The sequence below is a fragment of the Rhinolophus hipposideros genome, assembly GCF_964194185.1.
Source record: "Rhinolophus hipposideros genome assembly, chromosome: 11".
Taxonomy (NCBI): Eukaryota; Metazoa; Chordata; class Mammalia; order Chiroptera; family Rhinolophidae; genus Rhinolophus; species Rhinolophus hipposideros.
The window spans coordinates 65,729,484-65,748,659 of record NC_138057.1 but is presented as its reverse complement, the minus strand read 5'-3'; the positions used below and the strand labels follow the sequence as shown (position 1 = coordinate 65,748,659).

Genomic DNA, 19,176 nt, shown 5'->3' with positions numbered 1-19,176 from the left:
CCAAATACAGGATCTGATGAAACCCCTCCATCCCAAGGTCGCAAGGACAGGCAATTCTGTGGAAACATTTCTGATCCTCGTGTAGCTGGACTTCGGGACACAGATGACATTAGCCATCTCCCCACCTCTGCCCCCATGTCTTCCACCACACCTGCAGTCTCTGAAAGTGCGTTGGTAGATGCCAGGGCCACAGAGAATAACTGGTTTCTGAATGACGCACACACAGCCTTGGCACATGCAGACATTCTGAGGGTGTGGGGACCAGGCAGGGTCCAGGCATGCCACCATCCTACCAGGCTCCACCATCCCACCTGAACCAACCAGAGAGTTGTGGGGAGCAGAGGCCTGGTCCTGCCCTGCCTCACCCACACTGCCAGCAACTGCTGACTCCACCTTGGGATTCAGATCCCCTCTTTACTCTTTAATTTGAGGGGGGGGAAGTAGTATATGAGCTGATTCCTGGGGCCTCTCCAGGCTGGTGGTTCCAGAATTCCAAGCCTGGCTCAGGCTTCATCCTTTTCCATGCCCAGCATTCAGCTTAGACAACAATCTCTCCCATCAGGTCCCATCTGGATGTAATCTCTTGGTGCTACACACCTGGGGAACAGAGGTGGAGAAGTTAAGGCTACCTGAGGTCTGCTGGTCCAGATGGGGCCCTGCCCCTGGATTTCCTCGCCCAGACCGGCCAGTGCTGGTCGCCCTCCACAGCTGCCTGCCCGCTTGCCCTGTCTCTGTCCACAGTCTCTCCTACCAGTGGGGCCACGTCTACCACCTCCAATAAAACATGAAACGAACCCTCAGTTTCTGCCCCTGAGAAGCGCCCCGCCCTGCTCTGTTGAATCCCATACCACTTCTCCTCAACGTGGATGGGGACCACATCCCTGGGCCCGCCTAAGGCAGGAGGGGATCAGGACAAAAAGAGAGTTATCCCCAAAGGAAAAAAGGCAAAATGACTTTTTGTCAGTAAAACCCAGTGTTTCAAACCCCAAGAGAGCCCAGTGTCTCGAGGAATGCCACTGCAAACCCGTTTTAGGAGGCAGGCTCTTGAGTCAGGCCGCCCGAGCTCAAACCCAACTCTACTGCTTACAAGTGCGACTAATGTCGGAAACACTCCCTGACCTCTGCCCCGTGGTTTTCTTATCTGTGAAATGGGAATGATAGTTCCTTCATCTCCCTGAGTTGTAATAAATAAATGAGCACAATGCCTAACATACAATAAATACTTGGTAAATGTTACCTAATACTATTGTTTTGCAAAGGGAATCGATGTGACAATAGCAAGAGAACTAGATGTGGAGTTAATCTTTTATTTTCTTAGCTGAAAGATGGGTAAGTAAGATGCCTCGATGCATGACTATATAATTTTTCTAACAAATAAATGAAAGATTCCTGGGCTAAAGGTGATGAGACCTGGTTTCTATGCCCACCTCTACCCCTAACAAGCTGCATGACTGCTCTCTGGGATTCAGTATCTTCATCTGCAAAATAGGTAGGCTGGACTTGCTATTCTCAACGGGACCCTTTTGGTTCCAGGGCTCCACAGCCAGGCTCCTGTAATGACGCTGGGCTGTGAGGAAGCCAGGCTTTCCGAGCAGGCACTGCTGGCCTGGGTCAGGGCAGGGATACAGGACTGGAAATAAAATAAAGCACACTGGCCATGGGGAGAAAATTCCACAGGGAGGAAGGAAAAAGTGATGGAAGGACTAAAAATATCCTTAGCTACAGAGTCCTCAACAACCAGCAAGCCTCCAGGAACAACGGAAGCCAGACAGAACACAACGCATCATTGACGGGCTGCTGGAGACGCCAGGGGCCCAGAATAACCAAGGAAGGAAAGATAAATGGGGAAGTTCTTTAAATGTGTGGCTGACCACAGGCAGACCATGCAAGCCGGAAGAGAAGGGAGCTATTGACGGAAAAGGAGCCAGGGGCCAGGCCAGAGAGGGGCAGGGCTTGGGGAGAAAGGGCAGGCTTTCGCTTTCCGCTGTCCAGCCGGGGGCCCTCCAGCTGATAGCAACTAATCTGAGCCTCAAATTCTCCTCAGAAAATGGAGGAGTAGCCTCAGCCCTGCCTGCCTCTCACGTGGTTGTAAGAATTCTGGAGAGAAAGAATGGGAAAGTGCCTCAGAAGACATGCTATTAGCATCCCGCCCAGTTAAGGTTCCGTTTTAGTCCCGGGCACCTCCTTAAACTACTTTGTTTTAGATGTGGGGGGAGGTCATGTATATTTACATTTTAAGAAACTTTTTATGGCCGCTTAACAAACATGTAGAACAGGGGTGACAAACTATGGCCTGCCACTGTCTGTTTTGGTAAGAAATCCATTTCCATATCATTTCTGGCTGTGTTCATGCTATATGGAAGCATTGAGCAGTTGTGATGGAAATGTTTGGTCTGCAAATTCTGAAAGGTTTACTATATACGTAGTCCCCTATAAAAACATTTGCTGACCCCTGACGTAGAAAGGATACAAATTCTAAGCGTTCAGCTTGTTCAATTTTCATAAACCCAAAACACCTGTGTCACCAATGCCCAGCTCAAGTATCAGGACTCAGAAGCCCCTTCCCAAAGGTAACCAGCATCCTGACTCTTCCAGCATGAATTGGCGTCCCCTATTTTTATACTTTCTGTACACAGATCTTAGAGGAGGAACTCTTTTGTGGCGGGCTTCCTTTGCTCACCAGGCCCATGGGTTTATATCTGGAGAGAGGGCAGGCAGGGCCTGTGAGCAGCAAAGCAGAACACTGTCCCCAGATGTCAAGGCCCTGCACACCCCACGCTCTGGGATACCACACCTCAGCAACTGGGTGCCCATGGGTGCTCATGAGATAATTCTCTGAAGCAGCAATTCCTAAACATCAGCTGTGCAGCTCCAGACCCATGAGTGGGAATTGAAACACAGAGGAAAACAGCACACGCTGGACTCCTCTTGGAGGTACACATGCTTATTTGCCACTGAAGGGCCTTGAGAAGTCTACAGCAAGAAACATATTCATCTTAGCAGAACTCAAGGTTTCCCCAGGTTACTTGGCCGGAGAACCCTTTACCAGCAGAACACCTAACAGCTTTCCCCAGAATGAGCACATCACGGAACATGCTTTGGGAAAGGCTGCTCTGCAGTACTGTGTTACCATTTCATAAGGACTCACTGGACACAAAGTCTGGACCATAGCAACGTGTATCCCAGAGGCCATTTGAGGCACCCCTGGGGGGTGAGGGATAAAAGCGTCTCCTCCTTCCACCCCTGGCCCTCTGGGCTCCCTAAAGCCCACAAGGAGGGAAAAATACTCACTGCCTTGGGAGGCTCCCTCCCCTGAGGTGGCTTCAGTGTCTGTAAGAGAGAGAGAATGAGAAGGAGGTGAGTACACAGACCAATGGTAGGGCTGGTGCCAAAAGGAAAAAGCTGGGCCGGGCAGTGGCCAGGAGAACCCATTACAACGTGCCCAGGGAAACGCTCAGCCCACTCAAGATGCAGGGAACGAGCCTTACAGTCCTGCCCCATACCCCACGCTGTTGGTCAGGCCCTGACCCAGTACCCTTCTTCCCTGTCTGCCAGGCTCAGGGAGGGTCAGGAGCCAACTCTCCTATCCCCTCAGCTTGTGCCCTCATCTTCAAAATGGAGACAGCTGCCCTGCCCCAACTCCAAGGCTGTCGTGGGCGGCACATGAGATGACACATGAATACATTCCCTACAGGTGCTACTGACACTGAGCAGCACTGAAGCATTCTGGGAGGAAGCAGGCCTGTGCAGAGCAGGAAGGGGACACTGGTAGCAGAAGCCTGGTGGCATGTTCTGCTGCCTCCTACTCCTGTGTGTTTCCCCAAGTAAAGGAGGCCTCCTCTCCTTCTCAGGTCTCCCTCCTGCTGCAGAAAGAGGGAGAAGACTGGGGCTCTGAGTGCCTTTGGTGTCACCCGTGAGGGGAGCAGGTGGAAAAACAGGCAGAGCACAGAGAGGCTCAGCCCTTGAACTATGCCCTAGGGACACACTGCTCACCTCGGTGTGCCCGTACGTGGGTCTGGAAACAGTTGTAATACTTGTACTTCTTGCCACAGATTCCACACTCATAGGATCCTGGAAAACAGGAAAGGAAGAGATCAGTCAGCCAGCACCCAACAAATGGCCCCAGGACCCGCAGTGAGGCCTCCAGGGACCGTGAACTCTGCCTCAAGGGGACAGGGCTCCTCCAATGGCTGTCTTGTTCCTGGTAAGCAAAGAGGCAGCAAGCACCAGCAGAAACAGTGCTGAGCTGGAAGTCAGGAGGCCTGGGTCTTGTTCCAGGTTTGCCTCAACTCTTTGAGTGACCTTGGGCAAGTCACTTACCATCTCTGGGCCTCAGTGTCCAAATCTGTAAGACGGAGAAGGTAACTTACTTAGGTAACTCTCATAGTTATTCCTTGAGGAAAAGGAGGTGAATGCAAAAGTGCTCTTACACAGTAAGGAATAAGTTGCACCCAGGTGAGGAAATCATCACTTGAAGGCATTAGATTAATTTCTAGCTACCTTTCCTGTTTGCTGAGACGGGACAGAGGATAAGAGTACAGGCTTCAAATCAGACATATCTGGGTCCTTGTCCCTGCCCTGCCACTTACCAGTAGCACAACCTTGGTAATTTCCTTAGACACAATAAACCTCAGTTTGCTCATCTGTAAAAAAGGGGCTAAAAGTACCTACCTCTTAAGGGTGGTTCTACACTCCCCCTAGGAAGTACCCAGACCAACTACAGCTGTGCCTAACAAGGAAGAACCCCTTGTCTGCTGAGGAGCTGTCTTGGTCCCTCAGATGTGCAGAGACCAACACACACCTGACCCCAGCCCTCTGCTGGGCCCTTCTCCCAGGAACAGGTTGACTGCAATGGCTGAACTTCCAGTGGGCATTTCAGACAGATCAAAGGCAGAGCGTACCATGCCATTCAGAGCACGAGGCAAAGGCCCATGGTGGGAAGACAAGCAGAGCCCAACAGGCCCAGCGTGGCAGGGGCCCCAGGAATAGAGGCCTTGTCCATCCCTCATGTAGGCCTGACACCACCTGGGCCCAGGCCACGTCCTTCCTAACAGAATGGCCAGGGAGCCTGAACAGACACAGAGGCCCTGACCCCACTCCAGGCTTACTGTGCTAGAATGGCTGAAGCTAGAAGCCCAGGACTCTGCCTTCTTTCTTTTTTTACCAGGAATCTGCCTTTCATACCTGATGCCCAGCAACCAGGTATGAGAATCAGTAGTTTAGATGGAGTCTCAGCTCTACCATTTACTGGCCGGGCCTCAGTTTCCTCATTGGAAAAAGGCAGCTAATGCAAGAGCATTCACGTGAAGACTGAATGAAGCCTGAACAGTGTTCCTACCGTGAGCCTAGATACTTAGTGAGTGGGGCATCACCCACTCCTACCGCGTTTGGTCTCACCTGGGGGCCAAGGCCCGTTTACCAGGTGTGAACGCCAGGTATCGGATTAAGTCAGAAGAGTACGAGGCTTGGAGTCTGTCAGCTCAGCTCCGCTACCCCCTTGCTGTTTGATCACAAGCACATGCCTTTTCTGGTCTGTGCCTCGGTTTCCTCACCTGTACAACAGGACTATGACTCCTAGGTCTCATGACTGAGGCCAGGATTAATGAGATGCAATATGCGAGTCAACTGGCGTGCAGGGGGCATCGCCACCTTACTCCTGTGGGTCACTCAAGGGCACGTTGTCATCCTGACACCAGCGAGGAACGCAGCAGTCTGTTTGTTACCCAGTGGTTTTATATGTGTCATCTCACAGGGAGAATATAAACATGTGGAGGGCAAAGATCAGATTGTACATTTCTTTGTCTTTAGCCCAGTGATGGGCACACAGCAGGGGCTCAACGAATTCATGGCGTCTTGCTGTTCTAGTCACTTGTCACTGAGTAATAACGACCGGACGACTCCATGGCCACCATGTACCCCTGTTTGGTGCACTGGGACGCTAAAGGGCCTTCTCAGAAACTGGCAGCTCAGACAGTTCCTGTACCAGCTGCTCGACTCCCTGCCCGGCATGCTTCCTCACTCTGCTGGGTTCCTGAACTACATTTGTCCTTTGTCACCATGACTCCCTACTAAGCACCAGGTACGGTAACTCATTTCCTTCGAGTCTCTCCAACGTCCCTGCACAGGCCTGGCCTCTGAACCCACCGCACAGGTGAGGAAGCAGAAGGCGGCCAGGTGTGCAGCAACCTGCCCACTTCACACAGCCGACTAGCGGGAGTAGAGTCCAGACTCAGGGGCTTCTCACATACCAACTCAGTTCATCCTCACCAGCCCAGCAGATAAAGGCGATTGTTTCCCCCCTTTTTCAGGTGAGGGAAGCGAGGAGGGGAGGAGTGACACACTGGGCCAGAGGTTGCCCAGATCTGTCTCCATCCGGAGCCATTGCATGTACCCACCACACGTTCAGCCTCTAAGAGAACTCCAAGAAGGGATGGTGCCTGTTAAGCTTACCATTCACCAAGTACACCCAGGTCTTGATTCTGTCCTCCATCTTCCCAGAAGTCTTAATGTGGTTGAGATAATTCAACACCCACTTCAATGATGAGCTTGGAAGTTCCAAGGACCAGGTGGTCCAAGGTTGGGGCTACTCAATGGTTTGTGAGGAATTAGGCTCAAAGCCAGCCATCAGAGCTCCAGAGCCATCCAACTGCCACCATGCCAGGTCACCTCCAGATGCCAAGGGTGCCTTAAATCCCCTTCAGTTTTTGGGCTCCCCCTAATGCTGCAGGGCAGCAGAACCCACTACCATGTCTAGTACCACTCCATGACTCCCAGAGTCCCCTATCAAGAGCCAGGGACAGCCAGGAGAGCTGGCAGGGCACTCCACCACGTGAGAGCAAGCCTTTTCCTCTCCCCCATCCTGCTGTTACTAGTGACACAACAAGAATCCACCGGCACTAATCAACAGTGCCTGCCTAGCATTTTCCATAGCTACTTGGCCGAGGACTTGGCTTAACTCCCTCCGGGAGAGCCCTGGACAGACCAGGTGAGGCCAGGTGGGTCTAGTTCCCAAAGCCACAAAGGGTGAAGTTGCGAAGACCGAGAAAGAGGAGGCTGTCTCCTAAGGATAAGGAATGTGGATAGCATTCTTCCACTCTAGCATTTGCACCCATCTAGCTCCAGATAAGCTAAGACACCCTTCAGGATCCACAAAACGCAACAAGGTGGAAATCCAGACCAGGTGAAGGAGAAGAAAAACGCAAGGGGTGGGGGGCAGAGAGATGGCTCCTTACAACGGACAGTCCGGTATTTAGTTCAGAGCATCACAGTGACTGCTATTTACAGATCAAACACTGAGGAGCACCCAGCCCACTTGGTTCTAGGAAGCAACAAGAGCTGGACCCAAGGCCTGCGTTAGGACAGTGGACCTGGAGAGGTAAGTCGTAGATAAGTGGGTTTCCTGAGGCTCTTTGAGGCTTGCTCGGACTCAGACCAAACATCCTCCAAACCAGGGTCTTCCAAGTAGAGTAGAAATCTTCTAGGGATATGTGAGCACGGGCAGTTTTAAGATAATCAATGCCCAATCATCAACTTCCAAATGTATTTTTCCTAAAATCAACATGACAGAGAACATGGGAGCAGGCGGGAGGGCCCCACTCAGCTGGTTCTCCTTTCCAGCTATCCTCTCCCCTTCACCCTTCCCCCACATTACAAACAAGACAATTCTTTCATCCCCCAATCCCATCACAGTGCACTCTATGGGGGATGACCATCTGTGTAATCCAAAATAATGATGTCGGACTTAGAAAGCGGGGACATCATTGACTGGGAACAATTTCTTTTGTGAATCAGGTGTTTTCCAAATCTTTAGTGCTCAACAAAATCGAAGATCTAATGGAGTTGTCGATGGAGAGACCAGGAAAAATAATGTCTGACGAGAAACCCCCACGCAATTTTTGGCAGAAAACTTGGAGCTCTAAAGAATTGAGCGACACTGTTAATACAACACTCCACCCCTCCCTCCCCGGCTCCTTATTTACCTGGTCAACCTTTCTAAGCAGTCACACTTATGACAACTGAAACACGGGAATTAAATTAATGCTAGAGCTTGTCTCCTTCAACATATAAGAAATGTCAATTCACAGAGACATGAGCCAACTGAAAAAGAAACAAAGCCCCATCTATTTCATTAAAAGGTGATTTTTCGATCATTTTTTTACTTGTACAGTCACTATTTCTCCAAATTTGTTTCTGGAAAATTGTATGCTAACGATAACTCGATCTGGGGGGAAAAAAAAAGGTTTTAAAATGTAAAGCTTTATGATCCCAAATTTTTGTTTAGAAATTTCAATTTACATACATCTTGTTGTGGGAGATGAGTGTGAACAGTGATCAATAAAAGACTCTCAAGCATAAAAAACATATTACATTAGTATAAAAATCCTGTGAGGGAAGTGGACTGAAAATATGAGTTCAAGGAGCAAAAAGAAAGATGTAGAATTTCTGCTAAAAATGGGCCTGTTCGTATGTTTCTTCAACGGATGATGGTGGATACCAAACACCAGTAGGATTGGGATCATCTTGGATACATTTAAAAGAGTGGTTCACAGTTTTCTTTCCAAAATGCCACATTTTTTACAGGATACTCGGAAAGTATGTCCTTTGCAAATTACTTAAACTTTGGATAAAAATGTTAGATGTCAACTCGAAAATGTGAAAGAGAATATCGTTTCCCAAAATTCTTTTGGGAGGTATTAAAAAACGTGTGAAGCCATTGGTCTTTTCCAAAGCTAACCCCAGATGTCAACGTCCCAGGCATCAGCTAATACCACTGGTATCTGTTTTGCATTTTTGTCCCCTCTTAACAGCACTTTCACACCTGTTACTTCACTCTGCCCCCAACAATCCTACTGGAAAAACGGGCAGATGTTATGATAACCACTGATCGATCCAGAAAGTATGGCTCACAGAGGTTAAGGGGCCTATCCAAAGACCCACAGCAGGGCAGATCCTGGGTCTCTTGGCTTACAGCCCATGGGCCCTTTACCATGGGGACCCTCCCACCGGGATCCCCTTTCCACCTCAGACCTCCAGATGAAGCGTCATCAGCAGAGACAAGATGCGCCTGGGAGGGTGGCCAAATCCCCCTCCTTTCCAAGTAGCTGCAGCAAAGAGCTTAGTGTTGGTTCTGGCAGGCTCAGGCGCCAAGCCCTGCCAACCACTTATTGAAACAGGAAACTATCAGCTGGCACTATGAAGCAGGACCTGGCACCTTCGCTACCAGGTTTGTCACAGACGAAAACCCACGTGGCCTTGTCTGAATGGCTGTCTGCTCTTCTGGTGCTCCTTCCGGAACTGTGGCCGAGCCCCCTCCTGCTCCTTTTCCTGCCCCTCCTGTCTGGGCAGCCCTGCCTGTGTGCAAAAAGCTCCACCCCTTGGTGCTCAAATTTCGATGCCTAGAAACATCCTTGCAGGATCCAGTCTCCCAGCTGATCCCTGACTCCCCCTCATACACCCAGACCAGGGAGTGACCCTCTCTGCTCACCTATCTCCAGGACAGGAACTTGCTCCCTCACAGGCTTACATCTGGTTCTGATTCCCATAATCACAAAGTCCTGCCTTTGACTGAGCTGAAATCACCTCCTGGTAACTTCCCTGTATTGATTGGGGCTACTTGGAATGTGTCAGCCCCAACCCCTCCCACCAAAATACTCTAAGTTGTGAACAGTTAGATCCCATCCTTCTCCAGGCCTACAGACATCCCCACCTCTACCCCCAGACTCTTCCTCCCCAGGACAAACAGCCCTTAGCTCTTCCACAAGACCCCTCCCCACACTGCGAGTTCACTCTAGAAACGACCTGCTGGTCCATACCCCTCATCTGAGGAGAAGACCCCCTGGGTCACTCGCTCCCTCATGGGCTCCTATACCACCACTGGAGAAGCCCTGGACCTCCAAGTCTCCAGGCACCTGCGGCTCTCCCTGGGCTCCCTCGCGTGTAACCTCCCTGGATTAAGGACCAATGGTCTCACAGCACAGAGAAGAGCACCCACTGCGTGGCAGCACATTCTGACCACCATGATGGGATCTAGGCATTCTTCTCTCTCAGAACAAGAAAATGTTGCATGGCCTGGATGTCCTGTCTTCACCACCTAGGACAAGAATGACAAGAAGCTTTCCACCTCGGATTTTTCAATTCTGGCTGGCAGTCACTCATTGGGTGTGTTGTGTTGAGGAGGATTCTGAGGTACGTTGCTAGCAAAGTGTGCAGTGATTAATTAACAATGTCTGCCATGAACGTGGAACTGGGGAGTAGCAATAGTAGTGCCTTGGGTTTACGTTCCACATAGAGGAGGAGCCCCCAAACCTCAGTGGTTCTGCCACTCCTTTGAGGCTGACCTCTGCATGCAGCTTGTCAGGAGAGAAGAGGCAGCTGTTAATTCACTTCCAGTTTTATCCAACAAAATTGTCATAGTCCAGATTATCTCTGCTCTCTCTGCTAAGTAAGGAAGCTCAAGGTTTTGCCCTCAAACCCCAAGCTGGCTCCAATGGCAGTGATGTTCTTTCTAAGAGCGAGGGATGCCCCTGTCAGCACAAGAATCTCTGGGCAGCAAGGAGGTAGGAGCAACCACTGCAGGCTTGGCAGCCCGCCTCCTGGGCACTGAGGTCCCTCCCCACTCTCCCAGCCTGAGAAGCTGCCAAATGTCATCCCCGTGTCCATGACCCGGGCTCCTCCATGGGAAGTGCCTCAGATAATGTTTGTGTCATTGGGAACACTGTTTGTCTGATGGTTGTTAAAGGGCCAGTGAGGACATGGGGGGAACAAGGGGTTGGAGCTCTGAGAAAAGGCAAACGGGAGGTTCCCTCATGGCACAGCACTGGGTGACCAAACAGGACCACTATTCTATTCAGCAACAGAGTCCTCTCTGAGCGCTGAGCATGGCACTCGAGAGGCCCTCGGCTCTGCACAACCCCGCACTCCCTGCCAAGTGCCTCGGGAACATGCTAACTCCCCAGTGCCTGGTGAGCAGGGCACAGAAGCACACTGTGGCACGGGTTCTTTTAAGGGGAGGGCTCGAGCCAGCAATCCGCCCCCGGCCAGCTCCCCGGGCGTGCGTTCCCTCCTTGTTTGACTTCCAGAAGCGGGTGGGAGGGCTGCTGTGAGGTAGAACGGGGCCTCTACCACAAAGTGGAAGAAAATGTCACGGACCTGCTGTGTGACTCAGGGCGACGCTCTTCCTTTCTGCAGGCCATTGTTTGCCCTTATATAAAACGAGGGGGATAGGAGTGTCAAATCTACAGCATGAGCAGCCCTACTGCCCACTTCCACATCCATGGCAAACATCAATAGCCAGTCACGCCCCACTTGAGCAGCTCCAACATAGTCCCCTAACAGCCAGCAACAATGACCTGGACTTCGCCCACAAGATAAAATCTACTCGCCATCTTGTGATTAGATGAGTTCAAAAGGTTCAATTCTAACACGGATTTTTTTTCTTTTTCTTGTTAAGTGCTTTTCTTTCCTGGTGCTGAGGCCAAGCGAGAGTCCTCTAAGCCTGAACCTTGGCACAATCTACACCCTTAAGGAATCTACACCCTGGATGGATGCGAGACAAGCAGCCATGACCAGCAGGGAGCGCCCGTGGGCCTGTTTGGTACGGGCTCCACTGTGGCTTTTACACCTTTTTTTCACAAGGGTTTGCCAACAAGTTACTCAGAAATGTCACAAGTACTCAAAGTTCCTGTATTCTAGGGAGGCGGCGCTGAAAAGGAACTCCAGGAACTGGACAACTCTGTCCAGTTCTTTGATGAGAAAACCGAGGCCCCATTAGAACCCATGTCTTCTGACACCTCATCCAGTGCCAACATACTTCTCCATCCCATTTTCCCCCTCTATATCACACTGGCTTATTTCTTAAAATTGTGGGGGGGGAAGCAGAAAATATTACTACGAGTACTCTTTGCCCTTGAAGAGGTACTTTATATTATTAGTACTAGTACTACTACTACTACTAGCTAATTGTTTACTAAGTACAATGTTGAGTACTTTAAATACATTATCTTTATTGAATCCTCACATAATCCGATGAATTTATAATTGTGAGAACTCAAGCACAGAGAGGTCAAGTAGCTTCAAGGCACAACAGCTATTAAGTCAGAGTCTGGATTCACTCCCAGTCCAAGGAGCCAAGCTCGTTCGCGCACAACACTGTTCTCTTCCACTGCCCCTTTCGATCCCCACAAGGTGGCCGGGACAGGGAACACGCCTCATTTAACAGAAGAGGACACTAAGGCACAGTGAGGCCAAGAACCGTGCTGCTGAGCAGCAGCTGAGCTGGAAACCAGCACGGTGGGTGGCACGAGGCCAAGAGCCCTGGGTCTTGTCACTGTGCAGGCAGCTGGCCCAGAGAGGACTCCCAACGTTTCCCTAGCATGGCAGCTCTAGGCTTTCCCCGCCAAATCCAGACTGTTGGCTCCATCCCAAGATTCAAATTCAACTACACTTCTGGGCGTCTCCTGGTGAAGGGCATAAATAAATAGCTACCGGGTCCAGTGAGTCTTAAATCACACCCCCCGCTCCCAGTGAGCAAGAACACGTCCTCCCCTCTGTTAACTAACATTCACTAGCAGCTGAAAGTCCTCGGGCTGGGGGAGTGAATACTGAAAGACAGAGGTCAGACACAGGCCCCTGAAAACAGTCTTCTCTCCTATGGCCCTGGGCTCCGTCACTGATGCTCTTCACCACAGATTCCTGGTTCATTCCCCTTTGTCACATGCTAGGATGACATTTCCCAGCCTCCTTGAGGTTGGGTGGGCCTCGTGACCAGCTTTGGCCAATGACTGCCGATGGAATTAATACTGCTCACTTCTGGGTGGTAGCAGGTAATTGCCAGTATGAGTCCTTCCAGAGCTTTCTTTCCCTTTGTCCCATGGGTGGCAGCATTCCATACAATGGCTGCTTTGATCCTAGGTCCAGAGTAGAGTGGAGCCCCTAACTGACCCACAATGGACATGCAGTAGGACTAAGAAATAAACTTTTGAGGTTTTGAGCTACCAAGATGTTTTTACTTTTAGGATCTTTGTTACTATGGCATAACCTAGCCCCACGCTGACAGCTACAGCACCAATGTCAACACTGCTTCCTCGAAGCCGGCACCTTGCTAGGTATTACAGGGTGGCAGTGGAGAGCACAGGGGCACAGATCTGACAGGTCCTGGAGCTCCAATCTCCAGGAGCTCCCAATCTTGTGGCATAGACAGGCATGGACAAAGTGCCTCTAATTTAAAGTAGATGTGATGTGTGCTCCAGCGAAAGGCAGGGTAGAAACAGACCACTTCTGCCCAGAGCTGGCCTTGAAGGATGGATTGGATTTAGGCATGCGGGAATGGGGAAAGAAACACCAGGGAGAGGGAACAGCATAAGCAAAGGACAGGAAATGCTGCAGAGCAGACTGTGCTAGAATGAAAGGTCCCAGAAGATCAGAAATAAGAAATGGGGCTAAAAGGCTCAGGTCATGGAGTACCTTGATGCTATCTATGCTCTTGACCCTAGCTGCAGTGGGGAATCCCAAGTTTATAAGCAGGGAGTGACACAGCCGGTATTTTGTTTTCGCCGAGGCCCCTTGCAGTCAGAGTAGAAGGCAGGTAAGGGCAAGGGACACAAAGTGTGGCCGTTAGAGGGATGCCGCAATGACCCAGGTGGGGCCAATGGTGACCACAACCAGCAGAAGAACAGCTGGGAAACGGAGCTCGAGGCTGACTGCCAGCAGTTGGGAAGAAAAGGCAACAGGACTTGAGTCTCAACTTGGGGAAACGGACAACAGGGCAACTTCTCCCACAAAACCCTACATGCCACACATAGGATGGTGCACCTAGAAGCTGGGAAGCGGCGAGTTAGAGCTGGTGCAGGAAGGACAGATAGAGGAGAGGGAGGTGGTAGCACTTCTAAGAACGCACTGAGCACAGAAAACAATGAGGAGGGCACAGATGAAAACAGAAGTCTGGGACCAGAGCAGGCCAGGCCTCGATGCCAGGCAGAGGCGTGTGGACTTAATTTTATAGACCAGGCGCTGCAAGCTTCTGGCCTAAGGAATGACTCTGATCCACAGAGATGTTTTGTTTGGCAGATTTCAGAAGTCGAATTAGTCGCCAACGGTTAAAGCCAAAAGAATTGACATGAAAATTTTCATTTCTGGCATGTAGTGCCTGCAGAGGGCTGGCCACGCTGAGCCTGTCTTCCTACGCAGTTACCGTCAGCAGCGACTGAGGAGTAAGCCCCCCACCCCCATGCGTGAGGCATGGGCTCTCCAGCTGGACACGATCCCCACCTCCTGCCTGTCTGGCTCATCGCTCCGTGTGCTAAATAAACATATCTGTTAGGCCTTGTGGGCATTTGAATTTGTGAACCTGGCAGGAGTACAGGCAGCCCCTGAGGGGTATCCCCTGGCTCACGCTACAAAGTGAGGGGAGACATGATTTCTAAGAAGCTCAATTCCAGAGCTCCGCTGAGCCTGGCCCGGACCCACGAGGCAGGGGAAGGTACCAGTCTGTCACTGACCTGATCCTGACTGGGCGTCTGCTCTGAACAGGACCTGCACTGAGAGTTGGCCCCGGGAGGCCCCAGTGAAGCTGAGGACGAAGAAATACAGACGGGCATTTGGGACCCTAGGTGACATGGGCTTAGCTAGACCCGACAGGGGCAGGGGAGCCCCACAGCATGAGGGACTCACCAGGTCTGCAGGAAGTTCCAGGCATTTAACTGAACAAAGTCTTACAAACGATGAGTAGGGCTTTGCCTCGTCAGGTGGAAAGAGAAGAGCTCCAGAGCACTAGGACTGTGGAGGCAAAGGCAAGTCTAAGGAGCCTGGGTCTCTCCCGGACGTGGGGGCAGGGGACACCGAAGGCTCCCTAAGCCAGGGAGGGGCGGAGATCCCTGGTCTCTTCTCTGCAGGACGCGGACGTGGCCCGACCGTCACACTGGACACTCACTCACCGAGGGTCTGCTGGTTACGGACACCACCAATCACCACGCAGATCTCCGCGGGCACGTCGCTGGCGCCGTCCTTGCTGATCGCCTTCTTCTCTTCCTTGGCCTCGCCCTGCCAGATGACCTCCTGGATGTAGTCGTCGGGCACCTCTGTCTTCACCTTCACCTCCGTCATCGTTCCCTGCTCGGCACTCAGCGAGGCCTCGGCCGGCCCGGGCTCTGGCCCCTCCACCTTGGTGCTCTTCTGGCTGCGCTTCAAGCGCTCCCTGGGAAAGAGGAGAATCTGCTCAGTGTGGACCCCATACTCATCCCTCAGACCTATCCGGGAGCCCACCAGCTCAGGGCGTTGCAAAATGTTTAGTGACAGGCCCATCTGTTACATGAACCTCACCTGGAAGCGTGGCTGCCCCCAACGTTCCTCCAGGGAACCCTGGAGCTCCAAGGAACACAGTTTAAAAATACTGGGCAGTCTGGCTCCAACTCCATCCACTACAGACGGGGAAGCTGGGGTGTAAAGAGGTCTAAATGTGCCCAGTAACTCCTATAACTGGAATTATGAGACCGACAAAGAGAGCTCTGGCTGGTTAAAATCAGTTCTTCTCAAGCTACAATGTGCACATAAATCAGCTGAGAATCTTGGTGAAGTGCAGACTCTGCTTCAGCAGGTCCGGGGTTTGGCCCGAGATTCTGCACCTCTAACAACTGCCCACCGAGACCCCGTTGTACCAGTCCACCCGCATGTGGAGCAGCAAGGGTTTAAGTGGTGTGATGTACGCAAAGTGTCTAGTGTTGTTCCCTTTGCTCGTTGGCAGAAGGTCTAGAGATCTCATCCAAGCTCTTCCCTGTTCCAGTTTTACAGATGGTAAACCACAAGCCAAAAGGCTCACTTGTTTGAGATGTCCTAGAGCCAACACGTGGCCCCAACATGTTGGCCTCTAGGTGGCTCTTAAATATCAGAAAACATCCTCAAGGCATGAGCTCAATAGAGGTGGGCAGGACCTGTGGACACTGAGGCCTAGACCAGCGCTGTGACATGCCCAAGGCCACACACAAGCTTGGTGGCATGTCAAGGCACGAAGCCAGGTCCCTGCCACCTACTCATGAACCGGGTTATCATAAGGGCCCCCTCATCCTTCTAGCAGGGGATCATTGCCATCACTCCTGTTTCTGAGGTAGGAAAGCCAAGACGTGCACAGACTGGGAAATCAAGTCAGATTCTAGCCCTGGGGCTGCTGCCCCGGCCATTTCCAGCCTTCCCCACTGCTCCAGAGAAGCGTGTGCACTGTGACCTACAAGGCCCAGCCCTGAGGCACGCTCAGGAGAGGCCCGCTGGCATACCTACTGCAGCACAGAGGAGGCACCAGGCTGGGAGTCAGGGACCCGGGTTCTGATCCTGGATCCCCAAGGGGCTTGTTGTGTGACTCTCGGTAAGACCCTTCTCTCAGGGCTTCAGCTCCATCTATCACAAAAGCATGGGTTTCATCACATCTGATGCCCCTCCCAGCTTTCAGCTGTCTCTCAGGGTAGAGACAGGATGGGGAACTGAGCGGAGAGGGAAGGTCCCCGCTAACAAGGGCGCAGAGAAAGCCACTAGGGAGGTGCTAGGATCTGAAGTGTGTCCCACCCCCCAACTCCTATGGTGAAGTCCTAATCCCCAGTGTGACTGTGTCTGGAGACAGGGTCTTTAGGAGGTAATCATGGTAAAATAAGGTCATCAGGGTGGGGCCCTCATCTGATAGGACTAGGGCCTTAGAAGAAGAGGCAGAGAGACATCTCTCTCTCACTCTGCCCCTTCCATGTGAGGACACAGAGGGAAGGTGGCTGCCTGAAAGCCAGGAAGAGAGGGTCCTCACCAGAACCCAACCGTGCTGGCGCCCTGATCTCAGACTTCCAGCCTCCAGAACGGTGAGAAAACACCCGGTCTATGGAATTTTGTTGTGGCAGCCTGAGCTAGTCCACCGGCCACGACTGACATGCACAGGGTGGGACTGCAAAAGGGGGCTGGGGGACACCAGCCAGTGGCAAGTCAGCCGCTTCCTTGCTGTGTGACTTGAGCCAGCTCCTAACCTCCGAGTTTCAGTTTTCAAATCTGCAAAATGGAGCTACCAGGGTTTTCACATTGATTTTAATCAGCTAACACTTGAAAAGCACTCAGCACAGTGCTGGGCCTGTTACAGCTCTCAAGACACACTTACCATTACTATTATTAATAATGACAAACTGTGAGACCGTCTTCAGCACCCAGTGGACCGACCCGACCCAGTGATGCGTGCCACATCACGATCACCAGTCACTGTCTGGCCTTATGCCCTTCTCCTCCGCAGGAAATGTAAAACAGGTGATTCAATCACCTCAGCATTTGTTTCCTTTATTTATTAAAGAAACATATAGAGTTTCCTATGTGTCAGTGTTCTAATACACTGACTCCTCTCATCCACAGAAACAAGTCCTGGTATTATGCCCATTTTACAGATGCAGCGACGGAGGCACTGAGAGGTGAAACAACTTGTCTCAAGTCACAAGGTTACAAAAAAGCAGAATTGAGATTTGATGCGGGCATTCTGGCTCTTAGCTGTGATGGACCTAGAGTGGGCGAGAAACTTTCAGAAGGAAGCCTGCCCACCCACAGCCTGCCCACCCCATGTCAGCCACTCTTGATCTTCGGCATCCAGAACAGAGTCAGAACTAAGGTGCTCGTGGGTGAGCAGGAAGACAGAGGCTCCTCGCTTTGCTGGCTGCTACTGCCTCCACAGGGATATCTTAAATCACAGCCCCCCTTTTAAGGTCCAGCACCCTTTGGGAGGGGAGGGTGCCTACCCCATCCCAGCGAAAAGACCTCCAAGTTTGGAGAGGCCCCAGGAGCATAACCAGGACGGACAGGTCTGAGACATTACAAGGGGAGAGGTATGGCGTTAGGGAGGGAGAACACGCCAGCCAGCAATGGAAGGGACGCGCTGGGGTTGGGGAGCTCCGTGGCACTGAGGCACTGGAGCAGAGGCTGGCTGACAGCCTGGTGGGAATGGGATGTGACGGACGAAGTGAGATGCAAAGAGCACCAGGGTTTGAAGTAGGATCATCCCAGGGCCAAAGCTCAGCACTTCACACACACTCACACCTGCCCTGAGCCTCAGTCTTCACACACATACAATGGGCAAACACAGCACCTACCCCTCAGCGCGGTGATGCAGAAACAAGGCAATGTCTGCAAGGGACCCAGGACAGTGGCCGCAGGGGAAGGGCCTACGGGTACCGACTGTCTTGCAGGGGGTGGGGGAGGGGAGCACGCACGAGGGAAGGATGTCACGTGACGTGGACTGGACTGCAGGGGCTGTGGAGGTAGACCGACAGGAGTTCAAATCCCAGCTCTGTATCACTTTCCGACTGGCAACCCTGAGCGAGCCTCTGACCTTCTCTGAGCCTGTTTCCATATCCCTGAAGCGGGGACCCCCACATCTACTCAAAAGGCCTGGTAAGGATCAATTTCAAAAATGTAAATCCAGGACCTTATCTAAAGCGACTCAGACACGATCACGCTGGTGGAAAGTGGGGACCATGCTGTCTGAACAGACTTAGTGCCCCTTCCTGCCGTCAAGGACCTCACGAGTATGACATTCTGGTGGGACGGAGGAGCTTTGGGGAGTCAGAAAGCCTGGGTGTCCACACACCCTACGACCTTGGGCAAGAGACTTCCCCTCTCTGAGCCTCCGTTTCCTTCTCTGTTAAAGGGAGACCCCGATCCCTGCCAGGGTGGGGGCAGGAGATGAGCCAGGGAAGTGGCATGCAGTGGATTTCCATGGATGTCAGCTGTCCTTATGAGGATGACACACTCACCTCTGCTCACTCAGGATGGAGTTAGACACCCTCTCTGAATGTCCCACCTGCCTCGCGCAGGCGTGTCTTACCCTGGGGGCCATGTGAACCATCCTCTAGCCTGTAGGCTCGAAAGCACACACCATCCATTCCCTGAAATGTAACACCCCAAGCCCTGGCTGCACCGAGGACACAGGCAACTTCTCTTCCCTGGCTTCACGCTTTAGATTTACAAGCCCAAATGTTGCTTTTGTGGGATGCTTTACATTTAATTAGGTGTCCTAATAACAATGGAATTGCAGAAGTACTTATATCACTTTGAATTAGTGGTGTAGCTCCTTCTAACTTCTTTAAGATTTTTTTTTCATATATCATTTTTTAAAATAGAGCTCATTATTTTAATTATATCCATTTAAATGTACAGTGGAGCCCTTGGATATTC

At 51.6% G+C, this 19,176-nt stretch overlaps 1 protein-coding gene across 22 annotated transcripts in view; it reads right to left on the bottom strand.

Annotated features, from left to right (window-relative positions):
* The window catches only part of ZNF618 (zinc finger protein 618), a 164,572-nt gene that overhangs the window by 38,934 nt on the left and 106,462 nt on the right, over positions 1 to 19,176 (bottom strand). For all 22 annotated transcript variants that reach the window (XM_081065336.1, XM_081065335.1, XM_081065338.1 and 19 more), the window contains exons 3-5: positions 14,931 to 15,190; positions 3,994 to 4,071; positions 3,292 to 3,330 (exon numbers count right to left, since the gene is read on the bottom strand). In XM_081065336.1, the coding sequence (XP_080921462.1) occupies positions 3,292 to 3,330; positions 3,994 to 4,071; positions 14,931 to 15,190 (377 nt within the window). The remainder of the gene's footprint in view (positions 1 to 3,291; positions 3,331 to 3,993; positions 4,072 to 14,930; positions 15,191 to 19,176) is intronic.